This window comes from Myotis brandtii, unplaced genomic scaffold, assembly GCF_000412655.1.
Source record: "Myotis brandtii unplaced genomic scaffold, ASM41265v1 scaffold120, whole genome shotgun sequence".
Lineage (NCBI taxonomy): Eukaryota > Metazoa > Chordata > Mammalia > Chiroptera > Vespertilionidae > Myotis > Myotis brandtii.
In genome coordinates this window covers 5,583,427-5,602,464 of record NW_005354174.1, presented here as the reverse complement: position 1 = coordinate 5,602,464, position 19,038 = coordinate 5,583,427, and the positions used below count along the sequence as shown (strand labels likewise).

Below are 19,038 nucleotides of genomic sequence, written 5' to 3'. Positions count from 1 at the left end.
ATTGCTAAGAATACGGAAAATGTTTACTCCATTTCCATAAGCATGTATAGTATGTGGGAGTAGTTCAGGATTCAGGCAAACATATTTCACTTTCCACATCAGCAGGGACCAAATTATCATCATCTTTTGGAGAATCACTTCGTTAGAAATGTTCACACTCTTTTTAAAAAAAAAATATTTTTAAATCGATTTTTAGAGAGGGAGGGAGAGGGAGAGGGAGAGAAAGAAACATCCATGTGACAGTGAAACATCGATTGGCTGCCCCTTGCACACCCCTGCCTGGGGATGGAGCCCGCAACCTGGGCATCCTGACCAAGAATCAAACCGCAACCTGTGCACAGTACGACGCTCAGCTAACAGCCACACCGTCCGGGGCGAGAAATGTTCACCCTTATGTGGTCTGATTGGGAGGTGTGTTGTTGTTGCTTTTCTTTTAGACAAAACTTCCTGAAATTTTGTTTCTTAACTTTTTTAATATTTTTTAATTGATTTTTTTACAGAGAGGAAGGGAGAGGAATAGTGAGTCAGACACATCAATGAGAGAGAAACATCAATCAGCTGCCTCCTGCACACCCCCTACTGGGGATGCACCCACAACCAAGGTACATGCCCTTGACCGGAATCCAACCTGGGACCCTTGAGTCTGCAGGCCGACGCTCTTATCCACTGAGCCAAACCGGTTAGGGATGTTTCTTAACTCTTAATCTTAAAAAGGGGGAGGGGGATGTCCTGTTTCTAGAAAGGGCACCATTCTAGAAAAGTGTATCTCCTTACCAATTCCAGATTGATGGTAACCCTCTTCTAATGACCACAAATAATAGATTGTTAAACGGTGTTCTTTTTTTCATTCTCACACAAATACTGCATATTTGAGGTAAAAAATGTGGAGAATATAAATAAGCAAAAAGAAGAAAATGATCATTAGCTGTGATTCTAACACCTTGAAACAATCACGGCTTACATTTTGAAATGTATACTTTGTCTTTTTAAAATGTATATAATGCTTTTCTGGCAAAAAAAAGATTTCACAGAATATGGCTAAGTTTTTACCTCCTGTTTCTTATTTAACAATATACCCAGGACATTTCTCTGTGCTGTTAAATATCCTTCTACATTACTTGTGTTTGCATAGTATTGTCGGCCCCCTGGGTTGTTTTCAATTTTTTACTATTATGAACAAGGCAGTAATGAGAGTATCTTTGTTATTAAATTCTGCATCACATCCATTAAATTGATATATCTTTGAAAGCACATAGTCACACAGTGTAAGCCCCTCTCTTAACATTGAGCTAATTAAAGATAAAGAATGATTTGTGTTGGAACTCACTAGAACAGAGAAGCTAAAAAGTCTTTGTGAAGGGGAGAGAAGAAATATCTTTAAGTTTTAAACTTAGAGCTTAGAATCACCTCAGTATTCATTCCAGGTATATTTTTGTTTAAGAAATTTTGATAACCAGCCATTGAAATGAAAGTGATTGTATTGACAGGATGTGTTATTATTGTTAACTAAGGTGCATTTGTTCTAATCACAAAGCAGCATCTCTTTATTGCTTCCAGTTACCTCAATTTTCTAAAACAAAAGCATGCTCTTCGCTTGGCCAGACTCTGCTTAGCTTTCTTGATACTTACATTGCTATGGACAGCGTTCTTGACTGACGGTTTTGGGATGTGAGGGGGACCATCCACTAAACAACATAGCCCAGGTCTGGGTTTAGAGCCGCCCTCTACCCTGACCTCAGACAATACTGAATTAAATCAGAAACTTCTGACAACTCTGCCTTTTGGAAATAAAGAGAATCTCACATGACACACATGGATTGATATAAAAAGACAGCAAACCACATGCTGCAGAAAACACGTAAGGAACCATTCCAGCTGTGAATACCAGCTCTAAGCCTCCAAGTTAATTAGTGACCAGGGTGGGTGGTTGATTAACGATTGCTCAACAATCGTAAAGAGGCGTGAAGTTAAATTCTGCCATGAGAGCAACAGGAGAATGCCCATCTGGGACAGGTGTTGATAAATTGTAGTAAAATAGCCAAAGGAGCAAGGTGAGCGTCGGGGGTACAACAACAAAAGTATTTAAAGTGAGTCTGGTTGTTATGTTTTTGGACTTCACATACTGAAACTGGACAGGTTCCGTGTTCACGTTTTTTATCAGTTGGGTTAGGACAGTGTTTCTCAACCTCAGCACCCCTGACAGTTGGACCAGGTAGTTAATTCTTTGTTGGAGGAAGGGTGGCATCCCAATTGTGACAATCAAGAATGTCACAAAATTGCCCCCCGCTGAGAACCACTAGATTAACAGATCATTATCCTGAATCCTGAAAGCCTGCAGACGCGGGCCAAAAATCATAATGTCATGTGCCGTTGTATTTATAGACGAGTGTGGGTGTAAGTAGTGCCAGCCACCTTCAAGCTGTTAGGCTAGACTTGGAGTTCAGTGTAGACCCGCACTCTGACACCACGCGTTCTGTGCAAAAGCTCACCTGTGTGTGAGCACTGCACCCAATCTCACTTACACCCATGAGCATCGTTCCGTGCCTTCTACGTCATGTCTCCTACAATAGCAATGAAAGTGTCCTTTCTCTTGTCGAATGCACTGATTTACAGAACCTCTTTGGAAAGGTCTATGGCAGGTAAGTTTTAAGGCAAACACAGCTGAGCACATCCCTGAAGGGATCTTCTAACTCTGCTTTAGGAGATCTCAGGCTATGGCACTGCCCACGCGCTCCTACTCCACCCACTTAGCTCACTCTACAGGAGTCACCCCTAAAAAATGTCCACTCTTCCCTTTCTACGACTACTTTGAGTTCCCTTCCTTGTACTCACTGCCCCTCTGGCTGGTTTAGCTAACTTTATGATTGCTTTCCATAAAGTTAGTGAATCCCCTGCTTTTTAAACCTCTCTTTGGCTTCTGCTAAGCTATCATCTTTCCCCTAAAGTCTCCCCATTGAAAGTTTGCATTTAATAACGGAAGTTGCCAACGTCTTGACCTTCTTTCAGATATGACAATGGACGATGTTCGAGAATACGAGAAAAACATGCATGAACAAACCAACATAAAAGTTTGCAATCAGCATTCCTCCACTGTGGATGACATAGAGAGCCAGGCCCAAACAAGTGTATGTAGAATTTTTAAAACATGTTGCCCCCTCCCTTTACCAAACGTGCAGATCAGCTGATCTGTGAAATACTGCCAGCGCTCAGTTCTCAGGCTTCCACAGAGAGTGTCGTCGCCCAGGGGCTGTTGGGAAAGAACCCCTCACTCGCAGACATTTTGAGTCTTTAAAGCTGCTTGACGTGCAGGGTGCTCCAGTCATAAAGCCAAGAACACAGAGAGTGGAAACATTTTGTGGGACTAGTGAAGGCCTGGCCTGCACCAGAAGAGAATAGAGGGAGTAAAAGCAGGGGTCGTATGAAAAGCAGAACTTTTGAAAACATAGGTAACAGTTGCTCATTCAAGGGAAGGCTTCTGACCCATCTGGTCTTTTAGGTTTCCTTACATTTGCTCTGAAATGCTTTCTATGGCCTTTTATAGCTGTTTTACCCATTCGGTTCATCTTTGCTAGGTGAATGTCCTGGTGGGTCTGTGGTCCCTTCATGCACCTGGCAGGGCAGTGACGGTGTGGTGAGTGGGGACTCTGCCAGATCTAGCCTGGGGCGTCAGATAAGCCCCAGGGAGCCTCAGGTTATTCCCAGGCACGTGGGAAACTGAGAGTTGACTGTTAGGTGTCTGCCAGCATTTTACATATTCTAGTTGTATTCATGTTAATGAAGAGGAGCTACAGATGACAAAGAAAAATGGAACCTCTGAGTCACTGGTATGTGCCTTTGGCCAGAGCTGGGATCTCTGGGTGGCAGCTTGAGCTCACATGCCCCAGAGTAACACATTAATTAGATTTTCAAGAAACTGATGATGTTGTAGTTGTAGGAGATTGAGAGATGGCTATTGTAAATGGATGCTTTGGAATTGTGAAGACCTTCGGTTGCACTTTGGAAATCTTTAGTTGAGTTTTTAGAGCATGTCTTTGGAATGTGCCCTGCAAGGCTGCTGTTGAATCCACGTGACTGCCCTTGAGGTTGAAATCGCCCTAACGCTTCCTCCCCATTTTGCACTCGGTGTAGTTGTAGGAGATTGAGAGATGGCTATTGTAAATGGATGCTTTGGAATTGTGAAGACCTTCGGTTGCACTTTGGAAATCTTTAGTTGAGTTTTTAGAGCATGTCTTTGGAATGTGCCCTGCAAGGCTGCTGTTGAATCCACGTGACTGCCCTTGAGGTTGAAATCGCCCTAACGCTTCCTCCCCATTTTGCACGCGATTGGATTAGCGGAAAACCCTCCTCACCAGAGTTAGCCCAGGTGATCCTCTCTGCACAGATCAGTTCCGATAGGATCTCTGTCTTCCTCTCTCCCTGTTCTAAAGTTAGAAATGCTCCTTCAGGAACCTGTCCTTGAATTTTCATCACTCTCAATTACCTTTTCTTTTAGGAATGTTAGACACCAGTTCCCCCTCAGCCGCTCTCTGAAAGCTGCTCACTGTCAGGATGACCAGACAAAGGAAGCCAGAGGACTGGGAGAGACGCCACACGTCTCAGAGATTCAAAGCACAAAGCTGGTCTCCTTCTGAGTTCTTACAGCTTTCAGCTTCAGCTCTGTGCTTGGTTTTCTTTCCGTTTTACTGCAATTACTGGTATTAGGTCAGTTTACCACGTAGACGGTGGTGCCTAGAATGGTTCTCCCCAGGCGAAACCCGTGCACGGCTTCTCTGACTGCAACTCACAGGCGTTCCCATGACGTCAGCAAGAGATATGCCTACTAGTATCTCTTCCAAAGTTACACAGTGTGGTTATTTTGAATGCTGGCGACATTTCCCGTATTCTGTGGCATTCCTTCAAATTGGAGATTATTTTTCCATTGTCTCTCTTCTCCAGCATAATGAAAAACAGTTGAAATCAAGAGGCTGCTGTCCACCACAAATAAAAACTGCATGAGTGCCCAATAAAACTTAAATCATCAACCCGAATAGAAACAAATTAAATTGAAATTATGCAAAATTAACATCCATGACCAGGACAATAAGGAAATTGTCTCCTTTTCAATTGAGCAGTTTCAGTGCCTTCAAGGAAGGGAACTTCTGAGAGACTCCGGAAGGGACTGTAAAATCAAAATTCTGTCTCCTCTGGGTGACTTCTGCTCTCTGCTGGATGCATGGAGTAGGACACTGTGCTCAGCTGCTTTTTCACAAAGCCCGATTTCTCCGGCATGATATCCATTTATTAGAGAAGAAACAGACCCCGATTCAGTGACATTTTCCTGAGAATCTCAATTTTATTTTGCAGTACCTCTTTTTAAAAAGACATAATCTCTTTTCTTAGCTTAATAGTCTTAGTGGTCTTTTTTAAGTGGTAGGTTTACAAGTATGATTTTTCTTGTTCTCTTCTGAGTTTTATATTATATCAACACAACCATAATTTTTTATTTCCTTTGTAAACAAAACATTCCCTTTCAGAAAATTTAGTAATTGTTTCCAGGAAATCTGCTTAAGGATTTTGTTTTCTGAAAAATATTTCTGCCGGTTATTATGTGACACATATATCAGGATCGGGCAAATGTAGGTTTACAGTTGTTCATACAGAAAACAATACAAAAATGAATAAATAATAATACAAGAATAAACTGTTTCATGTACTCACAACTGTAAACCTACCTTTTCCACACACTGTATGCAATTTGGGGGCCATTGATTGTTTTAGTTACCTTCTCTTTATAGAAAAGATGGCCAGGTCTGATAATAGTCATACCCACAACACACACAGACACACACACTCACTGCTCCGGTCTGATTCTGTACTCCTGATTTTTCTTTTATATATATACTAGAGGCCCAGTGCACGAAATTCGTGCACTTGAGGGGGTCCCTCAGCCCGGCCTGCACCCTCTTCCAGTCCTGGAGCCCTCTGGGGATGTCCAGCTAAGCTGTCTGTCAGACATCCTTAGCACTGTCACGGAGGCGGGAGAGGCTCGCCAGCCATGAACCAGGCTTCTGGCTGAGTGGTGCTCCCCCTGTGGAAGCACACTTCCACTTCAGAATTCTTAAGACACTGAAAGTATATATCCATTCTAGAGGCCTGGTGCACAAAAATTCGTGCACTTGAGGGGGTCCCTCAGCCCGGCCTGCACCCTCTTCCAGTCCTGGAGCCCTCTGGGGATGTCCAGCTAAGCTGTCTGTCAGACATCCTTAGCGCTGTCACAGAGGTGGGAGAGGCTCCCACCGCGGCCACTCTGCTCGCCAGCCATGAACCAGGCTTCTGGCTGAGTGGCGCTCCCCCTGTGGAAGCACACTCACCACCAAGGGGCAGCTCCTGCATTAAGCATCTGCCCCCTGGTGGTCACTGCACATCATAGTGACCGTTCAGTCAATTTGCATATTAGCCTTTTATTATATAGGATATGTATTGATTTCAGAGAGGAAGGGAGAGGAAGAGAGAGAGAAACATCAATGATGAGAGAGAATCATTGATCAGCTGCCTCCTGCACACCCCCTACTGGGGACGGAGCCCACAACCCAGGCATGTGCCCTGACCAGGAATCAAACCATGACCTCCTATTTCATAGGTCAACACTCAACCACTGAGCCACACCGGCTGGGCACTCCTGATGTTTTCTAATTCAGAATACATAAAACACTCACTGAAGAGTGCTTGGGAAGTCTTAGAGATGGGTATTCTACAAGGAATATTATTTCAGAGGTTTGCCTCTGTAAAAAGGAAAAATTCAGGGTTTAACATTTTAGTGATAATTTGGGTTTATAATCAGGAGAGGCCCCTTTTTCATAGGGTTCCATAGGTCCTTTAAAAACAGGCTTAGAGATGAATCCATTTGCATGTCTTCTAAATAACTGCTCGTTTTTCTTTCTATCTTTTTCTTTTCTTTGAAGACATGACAATGGATGAAGTCCGAGAATTTGAACGAGCCACTCAGGAAGCCACCAACCAGAAAATTGGCGTTTTCCCACCTGTGATTTCTATCTCGAGCATTCCCCTGCTGCCTTCTTCAGTCCGCAGTGCCCCTTCCAGCGCGCCGTCCACACCTCTGTCCTCAGACGCACCTGAGTTTCTGTCTGTGCCCAAAGATCGGCCCCGGAAAAAGTCTGCCCCAGAAACTCTCACGCTTCCAGACCCTGAGAAAAATACCACCCTGAATTTACCTGGCGTACCCTCTACAGACAGGCCATGCCGGCCCAAATCAGAATAACTTCATATGAATATTTCATGGGGTTTTATATTTTCATTTTCAGGGTTGGTTTTCTTGTTTTGTTTTGTTTTTTAAGAATCTTCTAATATAGAAAAAGACTGCTTTGTCACTCAAAACATGTTCCTTCGATCTGAGTGTGCATGTGGTTAAGTAATTTCACATATAATATGAGTCCCCAAATATGCCACACAGCATCATATTAGATGCAACATGTAAGACATGCAAAAGACAGAAGGCATCTCCTGTAGCCACAGCTGGAAGCCTGGGAGGAAGCCTTGTTATTGGGCATTTGCTGCGGTTGGCATGGGCTTCAAGGGTAAATAAATGAAAACTTTGCACCACTGTGGTACAAGGTGTGATAAAATAGTGAAGTCAGTTTCCTCTGGTTAAACCTGAAATTCTCAAAAATACTCTCAGGCGGAACATACCTAATTGTTAAATTTTGAACTGCTCATCGCCAATACTTGAATACCAGTAGTTACTAAAATTCCTATTTTGGTTAGTCTGACTCAGGATTTGGGGCCTAATTAACACTTTAAATTTTTTGAAAATTTTAATTATCAACCCACAGAGGCTCCACGTGCAATTAATGATAACTTATTTATACCTTTCACAGAATTTAATAAAGATTCCACTTGCTTCTGTCTTTTAATAACTTTTCCCCTATGTGCCCTCAGAAATCTTGAGAATTAAATGGGTGAATGTGACCTTAACTTGACAGATTTTGGAAGGGTTGAGTTAGGAACCAAGAGGTTCAGGTGAGACAAACATCTTTTTTCTCTACAGGTACCAACAAACCTTAACTTGTCAGCTTCTATCATCCATGAAGATTCTCAGAATTTGCAATTAATTAAGCAGAATTTATTGACTACTTACTCGCTCAAAAAGTTCAAGGGTAGAGTAAGCTAACTGGACTTTCACTCTGTTGGAATATCTGGTTCGGGAAACCCTAAAAAAGAGAATTGTTTTTCATCTCCCTCCTGGTTTTACTTTTATTTTTTATTTTTTTCTCTTCCCCGCCCCCTCCCCACTCCCCTGGTTTTATTTTTAATAACATCCAGACTTCCTGGACCCGATGGCCCGTCACGGGACCTTAGAAAAGACTGTCATTCTCTTGCTCCTTACTTGAAATCCAAATATTGGGATGTCCCAGAAGTTGAGTAAATACTGTCAAGTGGGAGAAGAGAATGAGCAGAATTGTTGACTCCTATTTGTAAAGCAAAAAGGAGGAGAGATACATGTCCTTCCGTCTAGCTTTCTTTTCTGAAAGTATTGCTAATGCAAGATTAGATTCAAGGTTGACGGGAGGCAAGCTCATTCACCAAAGTGGCAGAAAGAGAACTCCCCTTTGATCTGAAAAGGAAAAACCTGCCACCTTCGCACCTCACTGCCTTTAAACGCAGAAGGAAGGGCAAGCAGTATCTATATTCACTTTTGTCCTCCAGGAGAGGAAAAGAGCAAAGTAACTGGGCAACAACAAGCCCCCAGCTAGCCTTCCTCTCCATAACCTCCAACCTCAGGAAAGGGACCTTCCCACACAGATTCCAAAGGAAACATACAGACCAGGGAGCATAGCCTCCTCTCTCCTGGCCTCAGCCAGTGGACCCGGCCTGCTTCTCTCTCTAAGTGCTCGGCACTCTGCATTGTGTCTTTCAAGTTGACAAACTCCCAGGTGCAGGCGCTGGCCCCTGAGCCCAGCATCAAGTAAGCATAAGTTATATGTCTGACTGTCAAGATCATATCTTTATCTACAGGTTGATATTTCGCTCGAAAAAAAAAATTTTTAAACCCAGAACTCAAGGGAAACCAGTTACAAATAGCTTAGGTCAACATGCATCTCTTCCCTAAGAGAGAGATAGCATTGTAGTAAGACATCTTTGCATGGTATGGTAGCATGATTTTTTGCTTGTGGGAAAACTTAATCTTTTACCGAACCCCTTGGACTTTTCGACGGCTCCCTCTCCACACAGTAGTCCTTAAGGATTATGTTTGGCTTCAGAAAGCAAAATTCTATTTTCACAAGGCAGCGATCGTGTGTGTGTGTTTGCTTACCATTTATTTACGAGCTGAAATCAGCTTTGTCACAAGTGGGGGTGGGGTCATTTTCTAATGGAACCGATCTATTTTGTGCAGGTTGTTAACACATCTGATGCCTAGGTTTTCCACTCATACCATTGCTGTTTGTAAAGTAGCTTCCGCTAGCAAGGTCAACCATCCTATCCGCTTTAGAAAGGTAATTTCTCATTTCCTCCTGTGACTTTTCTTTCTCTCATAGCCAGTACAATACCACGGACATCAATTACAAACTGCTAAAGATAGTGTGCGTTTTAGCCATCAAAACTGTGTGCACTTAAAATACATTCAGTTTTCTGTCTACATGTGGTTTGTGTGCATTTAAGAAAAGGGGCGGGGGGTGCATATATTCCTTCAGCTGCTTTGAATATTGAATCCCATCATCGTGAACATACGTGACTTCACCATTTTATCTGCCTTGATTTCCAAGTGTCATTTTACATTCTCCATACATGCCTTTGTTTGTTGTGGGATACAAGCCTGCAATGAATGTGTACATAGAACCTTAATAATTCCTATAAGGATGGAAATGCAATGGCTGCATGATGGAAACTTAGAAGAAGGAAAAAAGCAGAAACTTGAATTAAGCATGTTTGGGGGTGGGGGGAATAGAATCTTTAACTCAGTGCCTCTGTCTGCAATGTGGAAACCTTCAACTTTGTTCACCAAAATTGTATTATACCTGTATGTACATATATAGAAATATAGTATAGTGAATCAAACACCACCAGTTTGAAGTCTCTGGTAGCCAAATTAAAGTAATCCACAGAATAGCACATGCGCAGCACACCATCTTCATCTCTGATGTTGGTGAAAACCATGGCAATGGCTGTACATTTCATTACTTCGGGTGCATTTCACATACCAGGCGCCCCTGTGCTTTTCATGGGCTGTGTGTGGTACAGCATTTGTAGCTTTGACTGCTTTCCCAGGATCAGAGGGTCTTGGTGTTTTTCCCGCGTGCACTTTGTCAGAAGTTAGCTCTGAACACCATTTCATGTTTCTACTTTTGGGCTATAGTAAAACAAAGCTAAGGAAGCCATGAAATTTTTCACTCACCATCGCTATAACAGGCACAATATGTGTTCCATTTAATTTATAAACCCTTCTTTTACGATTTTGCATCTGTGTGGGAAGAATGGTTTTAATGTATTTGGAGGTTTGTAGTAGCCATGTTTTGGGTGTGAGAATAAACCTCTAAGCGCAGTCGTGGTTGTACAATGCAGGCACAAAAACCCAAGACCCCACAAGCAATTACAGGGTTTTCTTTCAAGGCACTGTAATACTGGCCTAGAGAATAGATCCTGACACTTCTCCAGAAATCATTTTCCTGTGAAAATTGCAAGGCTAATGTATTTATGTACATTTTTAAATTCTACTTTCCTTGGTAGCTCTTCAGGGCTCAGAGACAGCAAAGTCACTGTCTGGTTTAGGTCAGTAGGAATTTTACTTTTCAGAAGGGCCAGAGTATAATTCAGATATAATATGTAATTAGATAATCCAATAGACAGGAATTGTCTAAATAGTTTTAGTCCCTTTCTGATCATCTGACTCAGTAGGCTAGGTAACAATCCGCCATCTTGAGCCCTAATTCTTGAAATTAAAAATATATATATATGTTGTGTGGCTGTAACTGGTCAAACAACTCGTTCTTGCTGAGACTGGAATGTCACGCCATCGCACAGCCTCGGCACGCGGAGGCAACACCGGGTTCTTGAGTGTTCTACCTTCGGAACGATCTGTTTGCATTTGAAATGTAAGTGTTTAAGCTTTTTAGGAGTTAGTGCAATAAGAGGATGTGAATGTGGAGACCTTTTCAGATGTGATTCATGGTAATTTTGTTGTTAAGTTAATGCTATAGGATGCTGTGGCCTAAAAGGGAAAGCATGTCTATTGAATTGCAAGTCCCCCTTCAGTTCCTATGTATCACCAAGAAGAGGTTCTTTGAGTTGCTGTTATGCCTACGCCACTTCTGTGTTGCTTCAAGTGTCATTTTTTAGTGTTTACATTTCAAGCTGGGATCTTGATTCGTTCAATGGGTCGATATACCACTGCCACTGCTGAAGGACCAAGGTTTGGAGTGCACAGTGTTACAGTCTACAAGCAAAGCAAACAAAAGGTGACCCTCACACATGCCATCCTTCTGTGTCATTTTATGGCTGTTTTGTGTTTTCCCCCCAGTTATTTATTATTGTTAATAACTTCCTTTTTCTTACCTTCTATTGTAAATAAAGTACAAAGCAATCTTCTTTCCAAGTGTGGCTTCCTCTCTCCACTGGTCTCAAGGGATTGCTGGCAATTGTGAGTTTGTGGGTTGATGGGAAAGAAGTGATCAAGGAAGAAGAAACTAGCCAATGGCCAGTACTTAGGCCCAGGTCTAGGGGATTTGTGTGCAAGGAAGCCTGGCCTGCTAATAGCCGTGTGGTGCCTTCAGGGAAAGCCTGGGTGCCAGCTCTAACTATCCAGCCAAAAAATACCCACGGAGAGTCTGTAACCCAGTGGGACACACACATAGACTCATCCACCCATCTAACAGGTGCTTGGTTCCCCTTATCAAAGGTGAGACCACAGTGTGAGTGGTAACCAAGAAAAATCATCCTGAAGGAATCTGTAGGTACACCACCCGGGTGGAACACCAGATTCTCTCCTCGTGTATGTATGTGTATTTATGCGTGTGTGTGTGTGTGTGTAACTTCATGTGGTTCAACGGTTCTCAACCTGTGGGTCGCGACCTCTTTGGCGGTCGAACGACCCTTTCACAGGGGTCGCCTAACACCATCCTGCATATCAGATATTTACATTATGATTCATAACAGTAGCAACATTACAGTTATGAAGTAGCAACGAAAATAATTTTCTGGTTGGGTCACAACATGAGGAACTGTATTTAAAGGGCCAGAAGGTTGAGAACCACTGATGTGGTTGATCCAGGCAAAATCTGCTTTCAAGTTTATTAGATTGACTTTCTCTGCTTAATTATGAGCCCTCTAATATGCCATACTCCCATAAATTCTTCCTTTTCTATAGCATGCAATCTAGTAGGATATCCCATTCCAGTCCAAACATTTAACTACTTCTCCTACTCCTGGGAAAATTAGAAACAGCTTTGTACTTTGCCTTAATGCTCTTGCTCTGGTCCCAGCATTGAGGTCTCTATCTCCTATACAGGGCAAGAAACTGGACTTCTCTGATTTATTTAGACGTTCAGTGCCTTCTCTAGTTTGCTAAGCTGCAGAACTATTCATTGTTCATTGGTTACTTACAGAAACAAAAACATAAGGAACCGCATTTAATTGAATAAACAAACATCAATTTGAAGTCATTTTGTTTTCATACTGTCAGTGATAACAGACATTGAATGATGCATCTTTACTTGAGGATTTCCTGAAAACCACCTGTACCTGCCAAGTTTTATTTTGTTTCGTTTTGGTTTAACCAAGAGAGAATCAAGGTAAAAACTCGAGCTCGCTGTTATTTTAGAATCAGTGACTCCTGATTGTAACAGGATCTTGGTAAGGACAGAGCTGAGTCTTGCCTACGTCTTTCATTTCCCTTCTTGGAAAGAATGTGATGATAGATTGCATATGCCGTCCAAAAAAAGGAAGGTTAGCAGCCTGTGCATCATCCTCTCTTTGACCATGAGCCACGTGAGAGCCACTCCGGAGGAAGAGAAAATTCCCCTCAAGGAGAATGAGTGATCCTAGCAAACCAGGACATGGTATTAAATTTGCCCTCCAGTTAGTTTGGAATCTGACTGCAGTCTACTTATTTGTTCTTGGTATTATGTGTCCATGTTAACTTTTTATTTTGACATAATGATGGGTTCACAGAAAGTTACAAAGACATGTACATGGATGTTCTGTCACCCTTCACCCAGCCTCCCCGAGTGATAACAGCTTGTACAGCTATCATACAACAACATCACAACCACAGAGCACGTCAACCTGGTGAAATCTGAATAAGCTTTAAGTGTACAATTCAGTAGCCTTGAATATACACAATGTTGTCCAACCATCCCCGCTACCCATTTCCAGAACTTCTTCATCATTCCAAACAGAAACTGTCCCCATTAAACAGTAACTGTATCCTTCCTCCCCCGAGGCCCTGATAGCCTCTATTCTGCTTTCTGTCTCTACGAATCTGCCTATTCTGGACACTGTATATTCCTATTCTGGAATCATACAATATTTGTCTTTTTGTGTCTGGCCTATATCACTTTGCATAATGTTTTCAACATTCATGTTACAGCATGCATCAGACATTTTAAAGGCTTATTTTATGGGGGAGGGTATATCTGATAAGCCCAATAAACACAGTTGCTCTCCTGTGTTACGTGAGAAAACTATAACGCTGTGTACTGTTGGGCAAATCACTTCATCTTTCTGAGCCTTCATTTCTTCAAGTATAACCACACCAGCCATAACAGGTAGCATGTAGCCCTGGCCAGTGTGGCTCAGTTGGTTGGGCTTCATCACATGCACCTGGTTCCATTCCCGGTCAAGGGCACATGCCCGGGTTGCAGGCTCAATCCTCTGGTGGCGGGGGGAGGGAGGCGGTTGGTGTTGCACTCTCACATCAATGTTTCCCTTCCTCTCTAAAAATCAGTAAATGATTCTTTAAACAAACATATATGGCATATATTCTCTCTCAGTGACAAGCATGTAAAAATAGGATTGCCACTTGGTGATGAAAGCTGAGGCTGAGGAGCCATGAGAGAAGAGAGGTCACAGACACTCGGAAACCAAAGCTCCCTGAGGCAGGATGGCCATTCCCTAGACATGATGCTCCTTTTATTTTGAGTTTATTTTGAGTGAGTCTTTTCCTTTCAACCACAGGAGGTCACTAAAAACAGTTGGGAAGTAGGTTAAAATGTCCTTTCTAGAAACAAATTTGCCAAAGGAAACAAATAAAAGAAATGCAAATTTTTAGATCCTTCCTAGGATTCCAGCGAATATTAATAACATCCCAAGGAGAAAGAACAATGTTTCAAGAAAAGAGCTGGACAGATGAAGTCAGATCAGCAAAACTTGCTTCATTTTCATGCATGCAAGTTGTCAAATAATTAGGTTTTTCTCCTGTAGAGCTTGGATGGTTTAAAAAAAAAAGTTAATTCAGAATATCTGGTGGATCGATAGTGTGTTATATTAGGTTCCTTTTTAAAATATATTTTTATTGATTTCAGAGAGGAAGGGAGAAGGAGAGGGAAAGGGAGAGAAGAAGGAGAAGGAGAGGAAGAGGAAAAAGGAGAGGGGAAGGGAGAGAGAGGGGGGAGGGGAGAGAGAGAGGGAGAGGGAGAGAGAAATATCAATGATGAGAGAGAGTCATTGATCAGCTGCCTCCTGCACAACCCCTACTGGGGATTGCAACCAGGCATGTACCCTGACCTGGAATCAAACTGTGATCTCCTGGTTCATAGGTTGACGCTCAACCAATGAGCCACACTGGCCAGGCTATATTAGATTCTTTTGAGCAACATATCCTGTCATTGTCAGAATATAAAATGTCAAAAACTTCTCTTTTTTCTGATATGCTTGGTCTAATTTACATCTAAATGAAAAACAAAAAACTTTTTAGTATAAGACACCTTCCCCAACCTGATGAATGGTTTTTGAGACAGATCTGAAATATACACAAAAGTTTCACTAGAAAGGCCAACATTTTGCAAAGCCCTTGTGGGTAGGGTTGCCAGATTTAGCAAATAAAAATACAGGATGCCAGGTTGAATTTAATTCCAGATAAGCAATGGATAATTGCATGGGATATACTTGCACTAAAGAATTACTTTTTCTGAAATTCAAATTGGACTGGGCATTCTGTATTTTATTTCGAAACCCTACTTATGGGTCAGGTAAGGATTTGATCTTGTTCACCCTGAGAACAAGTTATTCAAAGGCTGTGAGCAAGGAGTGGCACAATCAGATTAGAATTCTGATCAGCTCATACTGGCTACACATTGGAAGGGAGCAAAACAGAGAAGCAGGGAGACAAGGAAGCAATTACAGGGTCCAAGTAAGAGGAGGGGGGTAGGCCTGAGGGGTGGCAGTGGAGAAGGAGAGAGGAGGACAGGTTGAGCTATATTTAGACGATAAAGTCAACAACACTTGGAACCTAGGCCTTCCCCACTGTTTTAAATTCCTTCCATGTGGATGACTAGTTGTCCAAACTCCTGAAGATTGTTCGGTTCTGTGGGCACTATACTCATCTAAAACTCCTCAGCCCCATCGTTTCTTGCACTTCCCTATTCTGTTACAATTAAATCACAAGTGCTTGTTTGACCTCAAATTTCCAATACACTCGGTTGGTTTTGGAGTTCATTGACAGGGTGAGATGTATGCCGATTGGGACAAAGGAGCTTAGATGCTTCCTCTAACTCTGATTTTTTTGCGGAGGGGAAACCATCTTTATTTCGAGGTGTCTTTATTTCTGAGTTCCAATAATATTGTTCAACTTATTGCTGCGGTCTCCACATTTGCATCAAGGATGTTTTGAAACCGTGTGATTTCATTCATATGCGGAACATAAAACAAAAACGAAAGAAAATAAAACGAAAACAAACTCATAGATACAGACCACAGATTGGACGTTACCAGACAGGAGGAAGAGTGGGGAGAGGCCAAAATAGGAAAAGGGGGTCAAATGGACGGAACCTAGACTTTGGGTGGTGAGCACGCTATAGTATACGTAGATACCAAATTATAATGTTGTACACCTGAAATTTATGTAATGTTATTAACCAGTATTATACCCATTAAAAATAAATAAATAAAATAAGCGCAATATCTGTGAGGCACAGTAAAGCAAAGAATAATAAAACAAGGTGTGCCTGTTTACATAATATTTTTCCAACCCTGGCCCCTAGTTTTAGTCTTAGCTTTGCAATTAAACATAACAAATGGTAAAAAAAAAAAAAAGTTTTTATATTCTAAAACTGGAAAACATATCTCAGAGAATCTTAGACCTTATTGAAGAACCACCACGACTTCATATACTATGAAGTCATGGTGGAATATATGTGCACCAGCCATTCTCTTTGAGAACGGTCCTTCTAGAAATGTTCCTTTGGCAAAGCACTTACTATATCCCACTCAGGCACGCCACCAACTGTCAACCTTCCATGAAATGTCCATAATGGGTAACGTTCTCCCTTTTGAATATGGGCAGGCATCCTTTCCTACCCATTATATAATTAGACTTGTTCCTTGTATATTTATCACCTGATTCTATTCTAGGAATTGAATGTGAGAGGCGATATCTTCCGTCTTCACAGCTAGGCAGCCAAGCAGCATAAACATGGCAAACAATCCAGCCAGAACGCCCACTGCTCACAGTGAAATGCATAGGGCCACAGCTGCCTTTGAAGACCAGCCCTTAAACAGCTCTCAGGAGTGACAAAGAGCCAGGCCCTCTCTCACATCGATGTTTCTCTCTCTCTCCTTCTCCCTTCCTCTTTCTCTAAAATCAATAAAAGCATGTCCTTGGATGAGGATTAACAAAACAACAACAAAAAAAGAAAAGAAAAGAGCCAGGCCCTGTTCTTGCTCATTGACCTTCACTGATACATCTTGGAAGTGGAATACTTTGCTCCACTCTGATCTTAGGCCCGTTGCTGAAGACTCCTAGTTCCCTTGTTACATCTGGTGACCTTCCAAAAAGGGGTGCACTCTTCTTGCCCTAGCCGGTTTGGCTCAGTAGATAGAGCCTCAGCCTGCGGACTGAAGGATCCCAGGTTCGATTCTGGTCAAGGGCACATGCCTGGGTTGCAGGCTTGATTCGCAGTGTGGGGCTTGTAGGAGGCAGCCAACCAATGATTCTCTCTCATCATTGATGTTTCTATCTCTCTCCCTTTCCCTTCCTCTCTGAAATCAATAAAAATATTTTTTTTAAAAAAGACTGCACTCTCCTTGAATAGTTTACCAAACTTAGACTCAAATTTTTTTTAGACTCAAATATTTTTTAGACTCAAATTTACAGACGAATATACAAGTACAGTTCCAGCTTTCTTAGTACGTCTTACTTTGTCCTAATGGTTTAAGCCCACATCCTATTTATTATAATGGCTTGCCATAGAAACATGATTTTATTTAACAAAAATGCATTAAACGCTTTATATGGAGCAGATACAATTACTGGTGCCATGAATACCAAGATGTAATGTGATTCATTCTGTTACACAGCACACTGTTACCGAGTGCCTACTAATTGCTAGGAAATGGGGATGCATCGGTGCATACGACCGACAGAGGCCCCTTCAGAAGCTTGCTGGGAGAGCCTAGGTGAGTGAGCAAGCAAATAAAATAATTACTAACTGTGCTAAAAAGGATTTTGCTGAGTTAAGAGAATGATGGACTGTTTTAGACAAGGTAGACCAGAAGGCCTCTCTGATGGTATCCTCATCATCTCTCACCTGGATAACTACAATCACTGTAATAGCCTTGGAATAAAGCTTTCTGCTTGTGCCACAGTCATTTGCACTTGCTTTGAGAGTGCTCTTGCCTCAGCTAATCACATGATTAGCTCCCTCTTCTCCTTTGTGTCGTTACTTAAAAGTCACCCTCTCATAAAGGCCTCCAATAGTTATCCTAACTAAAATATCCTTTTCTTGCTGCACAATGGAGCTGTCCATAAGCTATATCACATGTCATAACACAATGGATTGAATGCAGACGCAGATGTGGGAATCCGGTTACCTTTTATTAAACCAGACATTAAAGAGATTTGCAAAAATGTACAATAATGTCACTCATCTCACTAAATTATTTTTAAAATTGTCTTTCATAAAAATGTTACTCATGTTAACATGAAATGAGATTATTCTCATTTTGTAAATGAGAATAAATCCATATTTTTAATTCCTTGGTTTTAATTTCCAATATAGTAAATATCTACAGATATAACCCATATAAACAAAAGCTCTTCATGTGCCTCAATAAATTTTAAGTGTATAAAGGATTCTTGAAATTACAAAGTTTACGAATCCCTGTTTTAAAGTCTTCAAGCCAAAGAAGAAGGAATGCACAAATTCAATATTATGAGTGAGCTTTCACTGTTGACTCCTTAGTCCCACAGGAGGTCGCTGTTTGATTCCCTTCAGGGCACATGCCCGGGTTGCGGGCCTGATCCCCAGTAGGGGGTGCGTGGGAGGCAGCTGATGGATGATTCTCTCTCATCATTGATCTTCCTTCCTTTCTTTCTTCCTTTCTTTTTTATTGATTTCAGAAAAGAAGGGAGAGGGGGAGAAAGACAGAAACATCAATGTTTTCCTGATGGGCTGCCTCCCGCACGCCCCCTCCTGGAGATCGAGCCCGCAACCCATGCACGTGCCCTTGACAGGTATTGAATCCGAGACCCTTCAGCCGACCTGACGCTCTATCCACTGAGCCAACCTGGCTGGGGCCTCATCATTGAAGTTTCTATCTCTCTCGCCCTCTCCCTTCCTCTCTGAAATGAATATTTTTTTAAAAGACAACAGCCAACACAATAGCGGCCCAGTGTGAGTAAACCAAAACTATATCTATTTTTTGACATGCCACAGAATTTCAGTAGATGATGTGAGCCATGAGATGAAAAGGTTGACAGTCACTGAGCTAGAGATTTCCTCCGCCTGCTGCTCAGAGAAGTGACAGCCTGGGAGGCCTGAAAGGCAGCGGAGACTGGTGCGTTCTGAGAAGCTGGGGGATTAGGTATCTCATTTAGGTACAGCAGCACGT

The 19,038-nt window shown here is 42.1% G+C and overlaps 1 protein-coding gene across 5 annotated transcripts in view; it reads left to right on the top strand.

Moving 5' to 3' along the window:
* Positions 1-11,580, top strand: part of PITPNC1 (phosphatidylinositol transfer protein, cytoplasmic 1) — a 222,602-nt gene extending 211,022 nt beyond the window's left edge. For 4 of the 5 annotated variants that reach the window (XM_005858679.2, XM_005858678.2, XM_014532427.1 and 1 more), the window contains one exon: positions 6,942-11,580. In XM_005858679.2, coding sequence (XP_005858741.1) covers positions 6,942-7,258 — 317 coding nt within the window. In that variant the 3' untranslated portion in view covers positions 7,259-11,580. Of the gene's footprint in view, positions 1-3,006; positions 3,126-6,941 lie in introns of all 5 variants that reach the window. The other variant, XM_014532428.1, reaches the window with a different exon arrangement.
* The last annotated feature ends 7,458 nt before the right edge of the window (positions 11,581-19,038 follow it).